A 22,650-nucleotide genomic window follows, 5' to 3' on the forward strand; every position below is an offset into this window, starting at 1 on the left:
TTCTAATTTTCCCACTATACATTATATATTATTATATATATACTATATCATTAGCACACATTAGGCCATGCAGGGACTGTTCTTGTGAGCTTACACTCAGCAAGGAAGCATTTTATGTCTCAGGGATCAGTCCCGGTGTCTTCTATCGCGTGTATTCCTGATCTGGAACCTTGCTTAGTAATTATCAGCATGGTGCTATTATTTATATATGCGATATTATAAAGTCAGTGGGTGCGTCCTGGTTAATTATTGGGAGTTCAATTCAAGAAGTCATCTAAGTCATTTGTATAAACGATTACTAACGCTCCTCTGTAGAGTCCTAGCACCAGATGTCCAGGTGTTTTTGAGGCCAACTCATCGAAAACCTCCAATTGGTAAAAAATGACATTGCTGCCATGGGTCATAAAAAAAACAATATGGCGGTAGATCTGTGGTCGGTTTGTTTTGAATCATCACCCACTCACTTGAATCAGTTTAGTCAAAATCTTTAATAAATGTGGTAAATATTTTATTAGAAAATCAGGGACCTTGAACAAAACCAGTAAATCTGCGTATTATACAAGCAGCATTCCAAAAAATATATATACATTAAAATGATCTCTTTATCCCTTTAAACCATAACATGGTTTAGAGGTAATAGTAAGTTAGATTACTCTGAGAATTTAAAATGATCCATGTAATGGTAATTTTAGCGTTTCGGCCCATGCCCACTACTGTGATTCTATAATACACCTAACACCTTTGTTTTACTATCTGCCCTGGAGTTCAGAGTGTCCGTTTCCAAAATCTATGGTAAGAACTGCTGTCAGCTATGAAAGAGATACCAGGGAAAAAAGGTTATCGTTATTTTAGGGGAAGGAATGATAAATTAGACCCAACGTTCTGCCACATTTTTGATAAATGACTCCACTAGCAGTCATTAATCTCTATGTATAAATGGGATTATGGGGTTTTCTGCATTTGACATTGTTTAATATGTCACTCCGTACTACATCCATCCAAAGCGACTCTGACATCTGCAACGTGGATTTGAGGAGTTATGTAATAATGTCTTCTGGATTTGCTACAACATCAAATTTGTCAGAATAGAAACAGTGATATTTCAGAAGGCAAGGAATTGGATTTATATGTCTGGTGTTACCCCAGCTGGCCAAAATCAACACTACACGTTCTGCACAGACATTTATAAATGACACATACAGTATTAAAGTGACGAGGCCTAGGGCGGCAGGTCCAGGGGGGCGTACAGCCTCCATAGACTGCATTAAAGGGCTCCGGGGGTCTTAAAGGCACAGCAGGTCCTTTAATGCGGTGCAATCACCGACAAAGCAAGAGCAGCTGGGGAGCTTCCTTAGGTCGGCCCTAACTTACCTGTAAACCATGGCTGCCATGTCTCACACGCTGCCAATGGAGAGAGCTTACCGGCGGCCGTTCTCACCGCTCTCGGTCTCTGTCTCCACAGAGTTCAGTGTAAAGTTATACCCGTGTATTATACACAGGTGCGTATTATGCTTGAGATTGTTTATGGTATGTTTATGTATGTATTACAACAAAAATGACTTTAAAGAAAGGATGAAGGAGGGTGAAACACAAGGGTCTCTCTCCTCTTCTTATTTGTTCTTTGTTCCAGGTTTGCTGTCATCACTTATTAAAAGCTAAGAGATGATCTGGCCAGCAATGCATTCAAGGCTGACAGCAGTGTCAGTGATAACACATAAGCGGATTACACTTAGGCCCACCGCTTAGTTACGTGCCCACGCTTAGACAATAGGGGTTTGGACACATGAACTCTGGGCAGCTTCCCCAGGGAAGTTCTCAGGTATGTCTACACCGCTCGTTTTCAGACATATATCATTTAGGGCCCACAAAAAACTAGAGGTGCACCTGGGCGGCAATCACAGGATCTTATTATGTTTGTGAATTGTGAGTTGTATGATACAAACCACTTTGATGAGTACACAACAACTTCACATGGTCCATTGGGGCTTAAACTGGCTGATTCAACATTGACTTAAAAGGTTCTATTGTATGCAAAGTGTATATTACATTTATTACATTGGTATACAGGGCCATTTAATTTGTTGTGGAAGTCATTCCATGCATAACATAGTAGAACCCTGTTCTTTGGGTTCTGTCCATTAAACCGGCCGTGTGCATTATCTTTCTAGATGGTTTTCTTAGAAATGCTCCTCTTACTTGGTCTTTCCTGGCCGCCTCCTCCAGCAGCAGAGCCTGAAGCTTTCGATAGCACTCGGAGTCCAGCTGTCGGACCTCTTCCACCAGCTCCACCTAATGAGAAAACCGCGCATAGTTCAGCACAGAAACAAAAACGCTGGATGAGAATGAATTCAGGTGTCGGATTTATAACTACATTTGGGGAGAGAGCTGCAAAAAAGCGGAGAGTGTGATCAAGACAATAACTCCATCATCACTCCGTAGACAGCAGCCGATGTGTGCTGAGGGAGCAGATCTGCGGGATCTTCTCGTCTATTCATCACGCAGACAGGCTGCCGTTAGGGACTTCAGACTGTATAGCCAGAGCGCCTGCCTTAATATCACGTGTTGTGAGGTTTGTGGAACAAAAGTTATAAACCTTGGCGTTCCACCCAAGCAATACTAATAAGATGTTTACAAACCAAGTAAATGTTTCTTACCAACATGCTTCCTATCATTTAATAATAATAATAATAATATCAGAAGTACCTTTTGGGTTATATGTACTAGAAGCTGAGGAACCAAGTTTTAAACTGAATACTTTTAGATAAAAGGAAACTACGGGTATATCGCGTAACAAAGTGACAGTGACCATGAAAAAGTGAAGTGATATTGTAATATAAGGCATGTTGCTGACTCCATAACTCATCACAAAAGTTAGAGAAGAGATGTTTTAATTAGATTTCCATTAATGCTTTCAGTCCCATGTAGCACATTGCTCACTCCTAAAGCTTAAAGGGTTAATTGTGTGAACCACTAGTGATCATTAAAGCACTATAGTGAGAAAGAGTAGAAAAGGTTTCTATTATTGCTGTTGATCTCTAAAAATATGCTGTTTAGTGTCACGCGGGGTGAAAAAAGCTGTGATGACTCCTCATCTACGGACTTTTAAAGAAAGTGTTGTGAATTACAGTTTTTATGATCACGGTTGACGAATGTTTTTAAATATATTAAATTTAATACATTGTAAAAAGAAAGGATGGGTCGAAAATCCCACGATGACAAGACATAAAGTGAAAGCAAAAAAAAATGGATCCAAGAATGTAAGGAGGCAAGAGTTTTGGCTGTACCTTGCTGTAAGTCTGTCTGTCTAACTCGGTCAGGTGAATCCATGCGGAGAGGAGAAGTGTGAGCACGTATTCTTCAGCGGAGTCAAATAAATCCTCAAAAGGTGGATCAAGTTTCTGGTAAATCTCCTTTTTTATGGTCTTCTCAACACCAATATCCATAGAGGCAGAGGGAGCGAGGTAGGTGCCAAAAATGAGCTGGGCCAGAAAAACAGTTTTGTCAATTTTATTAATTTTATCTGGAAAATATGATCCAACATAAAAGAAATGCTCAAGTATTCTACTGTAACAGTCCCTTGTTTGCATTGTTTAAACATACTGTATATAACTGTGATGCTGTTTAGCGGTGATACCCAGAGAGGGTGGTGGTTAAGTGGAGTGGCCTTCCAGCGCAAGTGGATGAGGTTAATGTACTGACTCTTAATATAAAACAAGACCAAATTAAGCTAGAAAAATGGATGGAAGGGATTAATATCTGCCAACAAAAGTTGTTTTCACAACAATGTTTGTGAGGAGTTCCCTCAACCTTTATCTATCCATGTACCCCCTTTAACCAAAAACCTATGTTCCAACTGTTTACCGAGGACTGGACTAATGCAGGGGCTGACGGGGCTGAACCGCCAAGCCCATGTGTCTTTAATGGACTACTGGCCCAAAAGCAACCAAGCTAGGCTAACAATGGGTCCAGGATTGCCACGTCCGGAATGTATTGTCCCGAAACAGATTTGGGTCCATCAAAGCGGCGCTCCACTCTGCTCCATGGCTGTGCCCCGGGACGTGAAAGCAGAGGGACTGAGAGAGAACCGCTAGAACACGCTGTGCCCTACTGATACCCTTCAACCGCTGCAAACAATATGGCGTAGAAATCACACTTATGTATTAAATAGGAGTATGACTACTAGTTTTCTTCACTCCCATTACTATGATTTATGAACTTTGCTTGCCAAATCACTAAGGTATTTTTCTCTTCATGACCAAGTCTGTGATTGTGATCCGGAGTCAAATATCTGGCCTTTGATAACTACATCAGACAGGTTAAAAGTACTGTATGTTCTCTGCTTATAAAAGGCACGGAATGATAAGGGCGCTGTATTTGTTCGGAGACGCTGCGAAGTATCTGCTAGGAGAGTGCTGTGTACACTGCCAGTATATTTGTTTTATGGGCCCATTCATCTGCCTTCTCTTTTTACAATATGTGACATTGCAGGCAATGAAGAAGAGGAAGGGGAGATTGCTGACGCACAATTTTTAGCTCTAGGGCCTCAAATCCCTGTTTTTCCCAGTCAATCAGTGTCAGGAAAACACTCCATTGAAATCATTGAGAGTGGATTCTAAGAGGAGTCTCATTAGACCCCCACCCTGAACTCTTGCCAAGTCAGCGATGGAGCCACCTGGCGACGGGTATATCGCATGGCAGGAGATGTGTTTGACCATACACATCTCCTGCATGGCAAATAACTGGGGGGGTGGGCAGGTAAAAGGGGCAAATACATTTGCAATGAGGACCACATGTAAATTTAATGGGGTCACTCAGCTGTCATATGCATTAAAGTGTATAGGCTGGCTGTCCCTTTAATCCAGCGCTGTGGTCGCCACCAAAAAATTTTCAAATGTACCCCCAGGCCCGCACTGTACATGTTGATTGCACATTATTGCATCCTCTATTAACAAAGTTATTTCGCTGTCTTTGGGTGCATTGCACAAAGTTTAGGACATGTTATCACTTTATAAAATATAAAATAATTGTGCGTATTGAGCAGCCAGCCCGAAGAGACAAGACCATGCGCCATGCTTCAATACACGTCGCTCACACACCTGACAGCTCTGAAATACCTGCATCGCACCTGAAATCCAAACCCTACATTACATTCAAGATAAAAGTCAAGCCACATAACCCGATTTAATTTGCTTTAACTGCTGGTATTTTTCCAAAACACGAATTGCATTTTCCGTGTGGCTGCTGCCAAACTAACATAAAAAGTGTGGAAGATCTCTATAGATGGAACGGATCTGAAACAAAAGTCGGTGAAATAGAAAACATTCCCAGAGATTTCACAACATCTCTGCGGAGACCCTAAACTACACCGAATATTAATGCCTTAACGGAATCTGTTCACTAAAGCTTTCGAAATAAACAATGAATATCTATCATGCAAGACCTTCAGGGATAAAAACAGGTTGGAAATGTTAAAAAAAACACTAATTTTTAAACATTGTATTTACGCTTTTGGAAACACCCCAAAAATGCATCACAAGAGCTGCGACATGAATCCGTGCGTGGCACTTTTTTCTATAGGTTATTGCATAAATATAATATACCAACGTTTAGAATGATCGGAGCCCTCTGGTTATTTGTTACTACAACTTCCATAATACTCCATGTGTCAAGATCACCAGGGATCTAATTCCAGTTTTGTGCTCATAACAGTCTGATGACGAGACGTACGACTTACTTGGGATTGCCTGCATAGTTTAAAAGGCTGCAAAGTCTCCTGGTAAAACATGTGGTGATAGGTTTGTAGATCGAACCAGAAGTAGACAGCGTTCTTCCACAGCTGGAAACAAACAAGCGAAATATCTGAGTATGTACCATTATCCAAAAAAATATATGCCATACGGACAGCGATACATCTCATCAACTAGAGATGAGGGTGGACAAGAACTGATCATCGATGATATGATATAGATCATACACTATAAGTATTATCTCTGCTGATCCTCGTATGTCCAGTTTCCTTATAAATCCAGAAAGCCAAAGTGATCATTTGTTGGCTCGGGAAAACTCTTCTGCTGCCTGTTCCCCAGTGGTCTTCACACGCTGCTTGCATCTGAGCAGCAGGAATTAACATTACCTCCTGCACTCAGACTCAGTCTGTGGGACCAGTGGGACTGGGTATTCCGGGGTATTCCGGGGTGGGGGCAGGGGGCTTCCCGCAATGCAGGGGCCTCCATTTTGCAAAGTACAGGGCTCCTCTGCAAAACCAAAGGCGCCAAGAAGTGACTTCTTGTCATCATGCGACCTGGCGCCTGGGGTTTGTTGAGTTGGCTGTGAAATTCAAACTGCAAAGCTCACTCCAGAAAAGTCGAATATGTCTAATATTACATGTAGACCGGTTTAAGAGCTGATTGGGATGCCCATGGCATGGTGGTGCTGAGGCCCTATCCTATCATAGACTTACCTTGTTTCCTGAACGTTCACAAAAAGTGGTGAAATAATAACCCGCGCGGCTGTCGAGTCGGAGCGCTTGTAACATTTCCTCCATCTTAGAGCTTCTCAAGACGTCGCTGCTAATCGCATCCTCTTTCTGCAACAAACAAACACTTTGGGAGATGAATGATGCACACGACTGGTTCCAAAAATCAAAATAGCCGTAACAATGTAGCGGCGTTTTGGCATTCTAGGCATAAAAGCTGTCCTTTAGGAAAATGGGGTGATTTACGTTTAGGTTTTTTAAATATGACGTCTGACTTTTGTGATTGGCATGCCCTATTCAGAAAGCTCTTGTGGAGGCGCAAATTATCCGCAAACATATCACGCAGTGGGTGTTAGTGCCATCAAATAATTACTCCTCCTGTAAATGTAGACTCGTTCCCTGTTTCTGCAGCGTTGTCTTTTGTAGACCGCTGTGGCTCTCAAATCTTACAGAACGGGGGTGGATGGCTAATGGCTCCACAGACATTGTTGAGCTGCCAACTTCCATGGTCAGCCCAGGAGTCAGCGTGCAGGTCCTTGGGCCGGACAAGCATCCTTGGAGTTGCAGTTCAACAATTTAAGCTCTACAGGTGGACTACACCCATGTTTATACAGTCGCGGTATTAACAAGCGGCTATTTGACCTGAGAGAGAACTCCCATCTCTGCAGTATTATCATGACCTCAACAAGACACTCATCACTTCCACTTTATCCTCATAATCCTTCTCTAAGCAGCCTGGACTGCAATCGAGCTGTTTAAGCGTGGAACTATTCAAACAGAATCCCCTACCGATTACTAATTGCTGGTGGAATTATTGTCTCAGCCGCTAGGAATGCTAGCAGGTATGTCATATTTAAAGTATTTCATAAATCACCCTTTACATTGCCAGATAGTCAATATTTACTTTTTTGGACTCGTTTGTTGCTGTTCTTTTCCAAGGCACTTTACGGGGCTGTGTCACAGCGAACCGCGGAACATCCCGCGGGATGAAATCTTGATAGCTTCCATTTATTTCGAGAAAGCAGCAAATTAAATGTTGTTGATTCCTTTATGTTATTTTGGGCTGCAAGTCAATGTTCCGTGAAGTCATTTCCCGGCAGGGAGAAAGGCTGCGTTCCATGAAACGCAACATACATCGCCTGTCATGCAAAAGGGCCCCGCTCATATTTTTTAGCTTTAATTATATCGTTTTTTATAAAGGCATTACAAAATAATATAAAGGGCTTCCAGAAATGACCAAGAAGCTAATAATACCGAATTATAAATGATGAAGTATGTAAAAAAAATGATGGTTTGTATATAGATTTGAAGAAGACATTAGAGGCAGACTAGAAATTCTCAGCCCAATAAAACGGCCTTATATTACAGTAGCCAAAATGGCTAATGTGATCCATGCAGCTTCTCTATCAGTGTCACTGCTATGTCCTTTCCACAAGGGGAAAATAAATTTAAAAGCGCTGGGAGCCCACGGACAGAATAAAGAAATCTCCAGATTTGTTCTCTAGATGACACGGTTGGAAGCGCAACTCGTGAAATAATTTTTTATTCTCTTAGCGTATAAATTTCTGTGGTTATAGAACTCACTTTCAGAACGTTTCCCAAAGCATTCTGACCACATGTTGGTGGCACGCTTGGCGCTTCCTTGGCCGTATCCAGAGCTATGATGGATGGATGGCTGCTCCTACATCTTGTTCTAAAAAATACAATAGTTAATAATACTTAAAATGCGTGTTTATAGAAATCTTGGAATTATATTTTACATTCTTGTGTATTTAGTTTCTTTGTCGAATCTCATTTTTATTTGTATTCATAAAATATTCTTATACTAATGGCGCCTTTTGTCACTTCTTTTGACAATATATTAATCCCAAAGTGGGACTGAATTCATGTTATGGGGGGTTATTAATACTAGATCCTGGGGAAACACAGGAAAAAATAAAAATTGCAACTGACTGGGGTCTTATTTATAAGAATACTAAGAAATTCTAATTCTAATACTAACAAATCTGAAGATAATAAACTAAAACAATAACCAAGAAAATCCTAAACAAATCCACGGAGTAAGATTAAGGAAGTAAACCATTAGGGGCAGGGCTATTTTACAATACAGGACAATAGCAAATTTGGTGTTTTTCCCCGTTATTTCCCTCTTTTCTCATGTGAACCCACACAAAATATATTTTTTTTGATAAGGCTTTTATTTAACAATATTCATATATAAAAGACATCATGTTTCATTAGTAAAATGCTAATTTACTAATTTAACAAGTAAATATTAAAATTAACCCCTTAGGTCAAGTTAAAAAAAATAATAACACAAATTATATTATGTTTCTTAAAACCTGTGGAATATTGTTTCTTACTGTTCTCTGTCTGTTAATTTGAGCTGGAGAGAGAGGCAGAGAACAGAGAAAAATGCAATCTGACGGTATACACGCATCTGAAAAATGTTTTTCGTTTGTTTCAGCAGCTGACGTGAAAACCTGTGAACGCTGCGAGATATCCTTATACCGGATCACAGAATAATTACCGTGTCTTGGCGCTGCCGTTAACTGCACTCGCAGGCAAACTTCTGCTGCATTTTCTTTGTGGTGGGAAGTTTGCGGAAATCAAAGTCCCGGGCTGCTTCCAACTGGAACTCCTTGGCATCTTTCTAGATGATGGCACTGGTGGGTCACTTTTAATTAACTACACAGAAAGAAAAGTGCATCAGTGAAAGAGTCTGCAGAAAATATGGGTAACTACTTATATGATACCAATTACAAGTTATAATCACTATTATTACTAAAGGCTTTAAATACCCAGATTCCAGAGCTTTTGATCTATGAATCAAGTTGCTACATAAAAGTGTAGAAAAAAACAACCTTTGGTTCTGGGGTAGACCTAATTTATTATTAATTAATAATGAATTATTATTAATAATATTATTAATTATTATTTAATTGATTTATTATTTAATAAATACACAATATGCAACAACTGTTGGAAAACATGGACAAATGTTTGAGTTTTTTGGTGAGGTTAAAGTGTATGCTGTGATTGCAGTAAGCTAATTAACAAACATTTGGTTTAAAAGGACCCCTTTAGACAGGCTATGGACCCCAAGGACTAGAATGCTCCACTAGCCCTACACTTACACATTTCATATGTCTAGTCAATCCAGGAGAATTAATGGCAGCACAAGAACCGCATACTTAATGATATTGTGTGGTTAACCTTATATGTGCTAATGCAAGCAGTCTTCACACGTATATCCTTCTTTATTGCATGAAAAGGATGTCTAAATTAAAAGAGTGTTGAGTTGATGCCGGCCGAGGACGGCAATCTGCAATCTAACACTTGGACATCAATATGGGGTTAAAGAGTCTGATTTTAGATCCCAACTTGTTAGAATACAGTAGTCACACCAGAACTGATATAACTGAGGTCGTTTTTTTTGGTCATTCTGCTTAAAGACGCCATCATGAGAACACAATCTATATTTATATATATATACTCACAGGAGGAACAGAGCTAGGAATTCTTGGCATGCATGACTTCGGTCTTAAAGGTAACAGCGTCACTGTATGTGCAAAAGGGTCAGCATCTCTTTTGGGTCTCAGCTGGCGATCATACCACAGTTTCAGGTCAGCATCAACATTGTGAGCCGCAGAAGAATCAGCCAAACAAAACCGGGGTCCCCTTGTAAAAGAAATCCAATGGAAAAATATACAGCATCAACCTATTTGTAAACCAATGAGCAAAAGGAAGGATACTTTAGAAGTATATGGTAGAAATGTGAATGTATAGTGAGTTATCAATCACAAAATAGGAGTGTAAAAAGTATTATAAGAGCAGTGATTAACACCTTACATACAGCTATAATGACTGCATACTGGATGTATAAGGGATGTATATGGCATACAGACGTTATGATTGTGTAATAATGTACGCAAAGGTTAATAGTAATACAGTGTCATGATCTAGTCCAACTAGGGCTAAAGAGGCAGGTCCCTGTGCCATATTTTTGGGCAGGTTGGTCTATTGGGCGATTGGACTCCCTGGTGGGCTTCGGCTCAATGGGCCATTTGGGGAGATCCTTGTAACGGGCCCATTTACACTGCGGGGGTCTTTGTCTATGAGGCACGGTCTATGTCGTGTTATTCCTGAGTAACAATGAGTCTCTGTGAGAGGAGGGTCGGTACCGTTGTAAAAAGGATGCATTGTATGTACAGCATGTACAGCATAGCATGTAATGTGTATATGGATAATCAGGGAACTGTGCAGATATAAGGGTAATAAGTACACACATGTTATGTATGTGGAAAGGAGTGTCTGCTTTGTAGGTGGAATCAAAGTGTAATTAATAAGTAGATACTGAAAGGGGTGCATACAGTGCAAATACAAAGGCGGGGTGTGCCTCACATACATGTATATATAGAAGAAGCTTTTTCTCACCAGTACAGGAGTAAAGGTTTTATTATCTCTGCCTGGGCACTGAGTATATGGTTCACAGTCCACCCGGCTGTCTCCAGAAGTTCCAGTTTCTGCAACACTTCAGCACCAAGAGAGCGAGTTCCGCTTGTCACCAGATACAGCCTTTTCATCTGGTTTAGGTGTCTAGGACAGTAATATTACACATGGCCTTGTGACTCGTTCGCAATGGCCTACGTCGCAATTTACCCTAACTAAGAGGGCATTAAAAGGATGCAGATAATAATAATTAAAAGCCGCAGCATAAAAAGCAGCAGAAAGAGCATATTTGTAAGTAAGAAGAATAATGACATGCAATGTATGGGATGAGATAATGGGAAGGGTACTGAAAATTGGGATGGGGTGAAATAATAAAAACACACATTATGGCCTGGGAATATGGCGAGATTATGGGATTATTAACAGTAGATGCAATATGGAAAAACATGTCAATTCGAAACACATAAAGCTATGTTGTAATAAAGCTAAAAGAAACATAATTAAATATTTCAAAGAGCTAAGAAAATCTTCCTCAATGTCAGAGACAAAGGAAGCCTCCCTGGATCAGCATCGTCTGTGATAAACACAACTGCTTTCCAGTACCTGCCAACATAACATAATCTGGAGGTGTATTCAACGTCTTTATTGACTTTACTGCACAAAAAAAATTCATATGCCTGCACGCTAGCTTTGTAATTCTATTTATCACAAGACCCTGAGTGATATTTGGACTGTTTAATAAATACTCGTGAAATTAGATCCCATTGCCGCTGCTGTTGTCATAACAGAAACCTTCAAGGCCTTTCCCCGATTATGTTGTGTTTTCTACATATCTACAGCTGAATAATGCCCTTCCTATGAACCAGTGTCCCATACTGCTCTTTATAGTCATGGTCAGATATCTTTCATCTTGCATGCTTCTTCCATTCATTATTTTATAGAAGATATCATAACACAAGGGGCTTAGATTTTGGAGTAAAATACCTCTGTTGTCTGGCTGCTTCCGGAATCGTTTTCAGCCTTTCAATGTCCATCCACAGCCACCGCAACTTCTCTCCTGATGTTCCTTTCAGAAACGATTTAAATTTTTCGAACTCGCCTCTGGTCCTGATGTGAGCGACTTCTCCTTTGTGGCTTTGGGAAACTGGAGTGTTTCCTTCCTCACATTCAGACCCGACAATCTCTTCTTCGATGCTGGTTTGTGAGCTTCTAGAACTAATAGAAGGTGAATCTGTACTCTCCAAGTCCAAGATTGACACGTGATCCAAAGTATAGATATCAAGTTTTTCAGCGATGTCCTTAGCGATGTGTCCAGTCAGTTTAGAGACTACAGATTTCACCACGCAGCCGACATATAAATCAGCAAACTCTTCCAGCGTCTGAAAAACGGGAACTTTTTTGGTTTTGATGTCTTCCAAGACACTTGTTTTCTCTTTCAGCTCAGCCTCAGATTCATTTCCCTTCTTCCATTTAGGTTCAACATACAGTCTAATGGGTGTAGAGCTTTGGGAGGGTGCGATAGACACAGAATATTCATCCTCATCTCTGGTACTGTAGTAGCTGCTCTCTGGTGTTAAAGGCGCACAGGTTTTGCGCAGGAATGTGTTATGAAGGTTAGACATATTTTCATGGGAATAGCCATCTGTACCAAATAAAGAGAAGAACTTCAGAAGGCTAATGTCAGTGAAACAATTTACTCATGCTCCTTACATTACTATCTAGTCTACAACGAATGCATCTAGTTATTCCTCATACCTCAAGACTGCTCAACCGCCTGTATACTATAAAACCAGGCTCCATTTTACCATCAAAACTAGACTTTATAGCTTACATGACTAGACCTTAAAAGATGGTAACCAAGCAACAAAAGATGATGGAGTTATTTGGTTTGTTCCTTAAACGGGCATCAGACATCACAGCCATAATAGCCATAAATCCAGACATTGGGGCATTGGGTGGTTATGTTCCCGCTACCTCTACTTAATTCACACACTAAGCAGTTCTAGTCTCCATGTTCTATCAGGAGGTTCCAGAATAATTTGTGGTGAATCTTACGGTCCGTTAAATTTGACCTATACCTACGCATAACAGAAACGCAAAACATTTCATAATATATACTCTTCTTTAACCTGAAACATATTAAGCTATGTGTATATTAACTAATATTAACTAAGTGTAACATGGGCAGTTTCCAATAATAGCAGAAGACTATGTGTATTTCTATGTCTGTTGCTATTTTGGAGGGATCAGGGGGTCCCCCAAATTTGGAGAAAAAGCGATAATCTCACTCCTTACAGAAAATGTGCATTCTGTCCCAAGATTTCTGATCCCGGAATGAAATGTATACAAGTAATGAGAATTTCTCACTCACCTTGACTACCATTACTCGTGGTGAACAATGCAGAGCTGCTCCTTGGAGACCCCCAGGCTATGGGGCGAGAAGATGAGTTTGTGACAGCAGTTTGTTCGCTTTGTTTGGCCACAGTAAACCAATCCTTTGTCTGGGTAAACGATGCCTGGGAGATAATAGTTGTAAATTTACCACATTCTGGATCAAACGCAAACACTTAAGAAGCAAAGTCCATCTCTAAAGCATTCCCTGTACTTAGAAAACAGACTTTTTGTGTAGTTTGTGATAAAAAGTACTTGGAGATTAGTAGAAAAGTAGAATTGTCGTGTTTTGCTCCAGTGCAAGCCCCCCTAACACATTTAGTGTGTATTTATTTTAAATACAGATATAGATTAGAAGTAATAATATTTATTACGTTACAATGTAATTGTTTAATGTTCTTTTTCTTTATAAGGGGGACAAACTTTGTTTCTCTCACTGATCTCCCTGCCTGCTGACCGCACAATGATCAAAAAGCGAGACGCCACAGCCCTACGTTCCCGACCACACCGTGTTGGAAGGCGTGGGGACAAAGAAACATTCAAAATGGTTTTGTCTGGTATACATTGGGATCCCTTCTGTGGTGCCAACGCTGACACAGGAGCAGCAAGAGAATGCAGCGATGCCGGCTCCCGATGCGCAGACTATCAGCGAACTCCCTTTCACATATGATCGCCGCGCACATGGAGGCGCACTTGTGATCACTGAAGCAAACATCATCTCCTCGAGGACACTAACCACAGCTCCACCACTTACTTCATAGGCCTGGGTACAACGTATAATGGTATAACATCTAGATTTATACCTGACCGAGTGTGACAAAGAACTTCCGCATGATTTCCTGGTCTTCTGTCTCCAGAGATGGCGTTGGGCTCTTTTCTTTCTTGTGTTTCCAAGGCACGTAACTTGGGTCAATATAGACTTTCATACCTATGTTTTTCACTTTTACCTGCGACATCAGTTTGGCAAGTCTGTAGAGATCAGTATAATATATTGTTCAATAATAAAATAAATAGATTAAAAGCACACCCAACTAGAACTCAAAGTACGAATGGAATTCCCATTCTATAATAAGCAAAACAAAGCAGATTCTTGTGAAGCCCACCTTCTAGTTACGATTTACCGCTTACACTTTATACCGCTTACACTTTATACCGCTTACACTTTATACCGCTTACACTTTAGTTTTCTGGAAAATGGAATCCTTTCAGTATCCTTGGTTACTCTCACTTTTTAAGGGTCTGATGTACAATTAAAGAGCCATTCCTCCATCCCAAAGATCTTTGTACTATTAACCTCGTAAAACTACTCTCTACACGCCTTTCCTCATTCTCAAGAGCCCAACTACATGCCCAGATACAGGCAGTGATAGAACCAGCTATGGGTTTATGGGTTTTTTTTGGGTCAAACATTAGCATTTTTACAGTCGCTGTGTTTTGCCCCTTCTCCTGCAAATCTCGGGAACTTTCAGAGTATAGATGAAGTATGTGTGGGAAACAAGACAAAACACTGACAAGGTCCGTACCGGCACAGAAATTGTCACTATAACCACTTTGTACTAAGCATATTTCACCTTAGTCACACACACCTGTCAATCAAAGAATTGGTTACACCTCTTATTACACTTGTGTATTCGGATTTGTACAAATTACAATTTTAACGAAAATTGGCAATTTCGTTAATTCGTATGAATGTTCATAAACTAGAAGGGACCCCCAACTAACCAATGACAACAAAACAGAGAGCTCTGAATTTTCCTTTGCATTTTGTTGCTCTCACACTTCCACTCTCTCTCACACGCTCACTCACACTCTCTCAATGTCTCCCTGCCTTCTATGCTGACTGCTTCTTGTCATGTCTCTTCTTTACTCGTCCGGTTCTCCCTGATATTTTCTCCGTCTACCTCAAAAATTCAGGCCTCTGTAAATGTGTCTGCATTTTTCTGGCCTCTTGGAGCACTTCAGCTATGGCCATGGCTCGCACCACAGGGAAGCACTCCTTGAGGACTGGTTAATGGAGCAAATATCGGGTAGAAGCAGATGATGAAAGAAGCGGAGCTGCGAAAACGGGAGACAGGGACAAGAAAGTGGTCATCGGAGAGGGTAAGGAGACATTAACAAAGTGTGAGAGCCATTCTGAATTACAAAAGCCCCCGAATGTTGTCCAAACCAAAAGGGAAGAAAATTAAGTTCATTGTCCGAAAACAAATGGAACAAAAATGAAATTAAAATTTTGGTCTGTTTGCGCATGTCTGCTAACTATCAATAAACCATTGCTCATTGCAGTACCTGTATTCAAAATAGCAATCACTTTTTAGAAATGCCGGAAGCCTCTCTCTCTTGATCCACTGAATTCCTTGCTCACGACTCAGGCACTGAAAAATAATTGGGATATATCAATAAAAAAAGACATTTAAATAATGAAGTACAAACAATAAGTCATATTTAGGGATCAGCACATTTCTACTGTGACTTAAACCTGATTTAATTACTAAATCGAGTGCAATATACTCAAAAAGCAGCAAGACCAGCCATTGCGGCAAAGTTAAAAAAAATGTAAGAGCCACCAAAGTATTGTGAATGTGCTTCTTATTTGTCAGCATTTATTTAAAAAAAAATAGTTGGCCCAGTTCAGGTTCTGGTTTGGCTAAGTACGCAAATACTTTTCAGCCAATCAAAGCCTATACATTTTCAGTGGCTCTGGGGTATTTTTATTACTGTCCAAATGAGAACATAAACCAAGTTAACTGGGAATAAAACAAAGTCTCGTAACTGATGTCTAAGGGAACCAGTTTGTTTTTCAGGCACCCATTCCAAATTGCCGAATGGAAAGTTTGTTCTGATACAAGAAATATTTTTAAAAAAATGTAATAATTTTAAAAATGATGTCCTTATGTTGTAGGTTGCAGCCAAACCACAGCTGTGTCGTCATTGTACAGTTACATATGAGATATTAAAAAAAAACATTTCTAAAAACATCTTCGTGATCTGAGATTAGGTCCAGGGTCATACAAATTATGTGCTGGACAAGATAAAAAAAAATTAAATGCATACAAAACAATATTCACAAAAAAAATACAATATTTTAAGACAAAGAATAATTAAAGAAGAGATTTTAAGGCAAAGTATTAAATTCCGTTTTTACTAAGTAAACACTAAGTCTTACCATGACGCTGTAATTGTTGTCTATATTGAGATCAGTGAAAGATGTTTCCTTTGGTATGAGATATTTCACATTTCTGCTGGCATCGTAGACGTGGCTGGAAGCTTCGTGCAGGCGTAACATTTTTTTAATTTGCTGGTTGAGTCGTTCCGGCTCATTGCTTATTACTTCAAAAATTCCATATGTTTTATTGAATTTAATTGGGTCAAAAAAAGTCTGAAAAACAATTATAGATGGTTTAGAGAACGCCAATACTACTATGAATAGATTGATTTGAGACTCTTCAGGAAGTAGGAGGATTTTTGGGCCGAAGTGAAAGGTTTTTCCACAGATTTCCTTGTGTCAGGTGACCTGGCCATATTTAGTGGATGACATTTACTCAGAAGGACCTGGGCCTACGCTAAGTATTGTCTCGGGGCTAAATGCAGACAATAATCATCTTAAAACATCTTAAGGGAATGTTTTCATTTATATAACCCATGCTAACATGCTGGGTATCTTGGCATTCCTACCAATGCAGTCGCCAAAAACCTAAATATCCCCAGACAGCGTAACAACGGTCTATAGAGTTACCTCCCAGTTGAGATCCTGAGTCAAATGAAGAAAAAAACAATTGTGCAATTACAAAGGAAAAATATAACTGAAGGACAAATGGCTAATTTGCAAAACACTTTTAGTGTGAAACAAATCTCGGAGTGGGTCAGGGAAGTAATACTTGGTGTCCATTCTTTTGCTATGTAAATTTATATGTTGCTGATACTCTGTATTCCTGCCTAGGTCTTCTTGTTGTTTGCCATCACAATGACCCCCTCACGTCAAAATGTTGCCCCCTATGTAAATAATAAATGAATGCTTTATTTAGCGTATGCGCCATGTTCTGATTTTCTTGGTTAGTCCTTAGGTCCCTGTTCTTATTTTTTTTATAGGTTTTGTTACTTATTACGCCTCTGATAAATGTATCATAAATAATATGATGTATATGACATGGCCTCTCGATGCATATAACATGGTGTTGGTGGAAAGGAACTGGCGGTTTCTTAACACCTTTGCATTCATCACGGTTACTGCTAGAGTTACAAAAGGAAACAGATGAAAAATGATGATTTATTCTGAAATATATATTGAAATACTTACAGGAAGACTTAAGAATTCATTAAAGTACTCGACAAGCAAGTCGTCCGCTGCTAGGAAGTCCTCCTGCGCAAATAGAAATGAAGAGATAACAAACTTCAAGGGGAGCTGTTACCACCATGCCCAATATTTTTGAATAAAGTATTATTATCTAAGCAATACATATTTAAGTATTTAATACTCCATATTGTCCTATGCGTTAGACTGAAATCACAGTTTAATAATGAATTTGAGTTCAAACTGCCCCCCAGAACCCGTCTGCTAGAACCCCAAAAACCTATTAGAAGCAACAAGGAAATAGAAGCTTCATAACAAACCAAAGCGTCTGCAATCTCCCTGTCAGCTGCCCATGCATGATGATGATGAAAAATAATGATGATGACGATTCCATATTTTAAGTGTCTTTACAGACTCTAGTTATTAACACGCGGCTTAGGGTATCCAATACATGGTTAAAAAGCGGGTGAAGAAAGATCCAACTTTTCAGGTCACACCGCCACACACATTGCTGCCACATTCTATCATGACAGCCCAGCGAAATAATGGTAACTATGTTTATACGTGTAGGGATTCCAACACTACATCATCTAGCTTATCAATGACAAGCTACTGCGTTTAGTGATAAACCTCTAATAGTAAAATATATACATTAGGCTCACATAGCAACTAACACCCAGCAATGTGTCGGCAGCACGAAATGCCTACGTCTGTACAAACATTGTGCAACTCCTTCAATAGTAAAAAAATGAAGCACCTTATCCGCACATCATAAACCGGAGAAAAGAAAAGGGAACAAAATGCCTCTCTGAGCTGTATATCAGACCTTAAATGTTTGCATTACATCCTACAACACAAACAGTTAATGAAACAACACTTATATAGACACTTATTGTTAAGCTTGAGAGTGAGACCTTCTCTACCTAATGTGTCGGTTCGTCCAGATTTGTCAGACCCTTGAATGAATGCATTTTCATTGTTGGAGATAAATAAGTAATAAATCAGTAGCCCTGATTATACTTAAAGCAGTCCAGAGAGCCATACATAGGGTCCAGCCCGCTATTCACATCATATCTACTTCTAGCATTGAAAGGAGACGAAGGGGTATTGCCGGCCAACACCTCAAGTAGCCCCCGGGGTAGCTGCCCCTCTCGCCCCTAGTAGTTCCAGTCCTGGAGCACCATATTTAATCAGGTAGTTTATCTTTTCATCTCACAATAAAGACCCAAAATCACCGTTTAGTAAGTCGATCTCAGTGTCTGGTCTACTTAAACACACAATAGGCCGTTACACATAGATAGAACTAAACACATCCGGTACACGGCAGATCCGTGATCTGTTCCCATCCTCACATGGGGTTCATATGCACACCGACAGCCTTGGATATCTAGAATGTATAATGTAGACTTTACATTACAAGTATTAGGGTAAATACTTACGAAATCATCTTCTGTTATATCAGGGGGCTCTAGAACAGAAAAAGAGGAATGTTTAAGATAAGTTACTGTCCGAGATGTTACTGGGGGCCGGGCTGATGACTTCAAACAATATAACTAGGACCCAATCAAAATACACTGAGCAAACCAGTATGTGCGTTCTACTTCACTCAACTAAATAAACAGTTCAACAATTGGTTAGTTAACCATTTCACAGCACCAAAAGGGTTAAACATTGGTAAAACCCTTGTTAATGTTGTGTTAGAAACATTTAGCAATTTCTTTTGTGATTATCTTTTCTTTGTGTTTCTCTTATTTATATTGTGCTCCATGTATATTGTTTTATTGTTAGCACAGCACCGATAACTCCGCAGTATACAATAGGGATGTATCAGGCATTTTTTTGTAGGAGACTTTTCCGATCAGTGCATGTAAAGTATTGCCCTAAAGTATGTGGGGCGAGGGCAACTGATTCCTTTCCGTGGGTTTATATGTCTCCCATACAATATATATACCGTATATATATATATATATATATATATATATATATATATATACGGCCCTTCTATGTGAGCACAGACCTCCTTACCTTTTGTTTTTGTACCTCAAAATTGTTATGCACTACGTTTTATGTCCTGTTTACCCACTGTGCACCGCTGTGGAATATGGTGGCGCTATATAAATCAATAAATAATAGAGGAGTAGATGTATATCTGCGATACATTGAGTCACGTGGGAAGCCACTGCATCTAGTTTTCGGAACTCGTTATTTTGTTCATGTTTCAGGCAGTCTGGTTCGAGGTGTATCTTGGGGACCGGCTGTCATTAGAACTTTTTATGTAACTTTGTGACCCTGTGCTAAATGAACTGGGTGAGGCGCATATAAGAATATATTTTATATACAGGTACTTCATTTCTTTCACATTGCTTCCATACACATTACACAAGAAACGCCGTAATAACTTCATACCCTCCCCCCAAATATTCTGAGCTGCCACAAAAAGGGGCATCTGGGGAGGAAAGGGGCAAACAATGCCGGGGCACTTGGGGGATAGGTTTGCTAATGTTTTGCAATTAAAAGTCCTGGAAATGACAGGAATGGTTAGTATGAAAGCACCAGCGTTAAAATCAAACATATATCATTGTCAATCTCTTCACAGACTTATTGGTGAAAATAATGACACTTTATAACATCTGTAATATAATAAAATAATAATAATGGCAAAGAAAATAATAATAAATCATAACAAAAGCTGCCTCATTCCCAGATCCTCCGCTTTTTCCCACTCAGCCCCACAGTGGATTTAAATGCCCAGCTGTTAAAAAAAAAAAAAAAAATCTATCACTCGGTCATTAAAACTTTATTATTTTCTACGGGAGGTTAATGTATTAAACCGGAGTATAAAGTAAACGGATCAGTAGCTGTTTGTTACACAAAGTGTTGCCCAACTCCTGGCACGGCGATTCCACGGTGTCTGTCCTTATACCAGGCAGCTGAGTGCCCGCAGCCCACGCCAACCACAGCCCACTCTTACCGGTTGTCAACGTCTTCAGCCTCATGGTGAGAGACACAGGTCCCGCGCGGGATCTCACTGGGCTGAGTGGAAGTGATTAGGGCTCATGGTGGGATCAGGGTGGGTCACTGGGGCTGGGATCCACGCACTCGGTGCTGCGTGGGAGCTGCCTGCCCTCTTCCTGTGTGTAAATCAGGGTTGCTATGGAGTCCCTCTCTGTGGCATGAATGGTGAGACTTCCTCTCCTCCCTACTTTGTTGTTATCCCTCTCCAAGGTGCTGTCCCTGTGCTGTGAGACTTATCCCGTGATGTGAGGCTGGAACCGGCTGTTCTGCTTTTCACATGTAGCTGATCTGCAGGATTACAGGACCTTAGCAAAGGCTAGGCGTCATAGAAAGAAATTAACACGTCATTATTTATCATACACTGCCCAAAAAACACTGAACACTGACGTCACATTCCAGCTCAAAAAAAGAGCACTGACATCACAGTCCCGTTCAAACACAGACACTGACATCACAGTCTGGTTAAAAAAAAAAAAAAACACTGGCATCACAGTCTGGTTCAAAAAAGAACACTTACATCACAATCCAGTTCAGTTCAAAAACAGAACACTTACATCACAATCCAGTTCAGAAAAAGAACACACTGATATCACTTGAATGTCCAGTTCAAAAACAGAACACTGACATCACAGTCCCGTTCAAACACAGAAAATTGTCATCACAATCCAGTTCAAACACAGAACACTGACATCACAGTCCCGTTCAAACACAGAACACTGACATCACAGTCTGGTTAAAAAAAAAAAACACTGACATCACAGTCTGGTTCAAAAAAGAACACTTACATCACAGTCCAGTTCAAACACAGAACACTTACATCCCAATCCAGTTCAGTTCAAAAACAGAACACTTACATCACAATCCAGTTCAGAAAAAGAACACACTGATATCACTTGAATGTCCAGTTCAAAAACAGAACACTGACATCACAGTCCCGTTCAAACACAGAAAATTGTCATCACAATCAAGTTCAAACACAGAACACTGACATCACAGTCCCGTTCAAACACAGAACACTGACATCACAGTCTGGTTAAAAAAAAAAACACTGACATCACAGTCTGGTTCAAAAAAGAACACTTACATCACAGTCTGGTTCAAACACAGAACACTGACATCACAATCCAGTTCAGTTCAAAAACAGAACACTTACATCACAATCCAGTTCAGAAAAAGAACACACTGATATCACTTGAATGTCCAGTTCAAAAACAGAACACTGACATCAAAGTATGGTTCAAACACAGAAAATTTACATCACAATCCAGTTCAAACACAGAACACTGACATCACAGTCTTGTTCAAAAACAAAACACTGACATCACAATCCAGTTCAAACACAGAACACTGACATCACAGTTCAGTTCAAAAACAGAACACTTACATCACAATCCAGTTCAGAAAAAGAACACACTGACATCACTTGAATGTCCAGTTCAAACACAGAACACTGACATCACAGTCCCGTTCAAACACAGAAAATTGTCATCACAATCAAGTTCAAACACAGAACACTGACATCACAGTCCCGTTCAAACACAGAACACTGACATCACAGTCCCGTTCAAACACAGAACACTGACATCACAGTCTGGTTAAAAAAAAAAACACTGACATCACAGTCTGGTTCAAAAAAGAACACTTACATCACAGTCTGGTTCAAACACAGAACACTGACATCACAATCCAGTTCAGTTCAAAAACAGAACACTTACATCACAATCCAGTTCAGAAAAAGAACACACTGATATCACTTGAATGTCCAGTTCAAAAACAGAACACTGACATCAAAGTATGGTTCAAACTAGACTTGGGCACCAGGGGGCTCTTCGTGTTCGTCTTCGTGCTCGTCTTCGGGGGAAAAAAAATCTTCGTATTCCGCGAATATTCGCCCGTTCCTGTCTTCTCTTCGGGCGAATATTCGCGGACATTCTTCGTGCTCGTTTAATCTTCGTTTTCCTCCTGGTTGCCTAGCAGGGGTTAATACGGGGTTAATAACACATCACAGCAGCAGCAGCTGCCGTGAAGG

The 22,650-nt window shown here is 40.0% G+C and overlaps 1 protein-coding gene across 2 annotated transcripts in view; it reads right to left on the minus strand.

Moving 5' to 3' along the window:
- The window catches only part of RGS22 (regulator of G protein signaling 22), a 33,430-nt gene extending 12,756 nt beyond the window's left edge, over nucleotides 1-20,674 (minus strand). For both annotated transcript variants that reach the window (XM_053467750.1, XM_053467751.1), the window contains exons 1-16: nucleotides 20,578-20,674; nucleotides 19,046-19,074; nucleotides 17,613-17,675; nucleotides 16,482-16,694; nucleotides 15,605-15,690; nucleotides 14,122-14,287; nucleotides 13,299-13,443; nucleotides 11,912-12,569; nucleotides 10,913-11,074; nucleotides 9,976-10,156; nucleotides 9,006-9,163; nucleotides 8,060-8,168; nucleotides 6,461-6,586; nucleotides 5,735-5,836; nucleotides 3,285-3,479; nucleotides 2,197-2,289 (exon numbers count right to left, since the gene is read on the minus strand). In XM_053467750.1, the coding sequence (XP_053323725.1) occupies nucleotides 2,197-2,289; nucleotides 3,285-3,479; nucleotides 5,735-5,836; nucleotides 6,461-6,586; nucleotides 8,060-8,168; nucleotides 9,006-9,163; nucleotides 9,976-10,156; nucleotides 10,913-11,074; nucleotides 11,912-12,569; nucleotides 13,299-13,443; nucleotides 14,122-14,287; nucleotides 15,605-15,690; nucleotides 16,482-16,694; nucleotides 17,613-17,675; nucleotides 19,046-19,074; nucleotides 20,578-20,602 (2,511 nt within the window). In that variant the 5' untranslated portion in view covers nucleotides 20,603-20,674. The remainder of the gene's footprint in view (nucleotides 1-2,196; nucleotides 2,290-3,284; nucleotides 3,480-5,734; nucleotides 5,837-6,460; nucleotides 6,587-8,059; nucleotides 8,169-9,005; nucleotides 9,164-9,975; nucleotides 10,157-10,912; nucleotides 11,075-11,911; nucleotides 12,570-13,298; nucleotides 13,444-14,121; nucleotides 14,288-15,604; nucleotides 15,691-16,481; nucleotides 16,695-17,612; nucleotides 17,676-19,045; nucleotides 19,075-20,577) is intronic.
- Nucleotides 20,675-22,650: the final 1,976 nt, after the last annotated feature.

Source organism: Spea bombifrons, chromosome 5 (genome assembly GCF_027358695.1).
Source record: "Spea bombifrons isolate aSpeBom1 chromosome 5, aSpeBom1.2.pri, whole genome shotgun sequence".
Taxonomy (NCBI): domain Eukaryota; kingdom Metazoa; phylum Chordata; class Amphibia; order Anura; family Pelobatidae; genus Spea; species Spea bombifrons.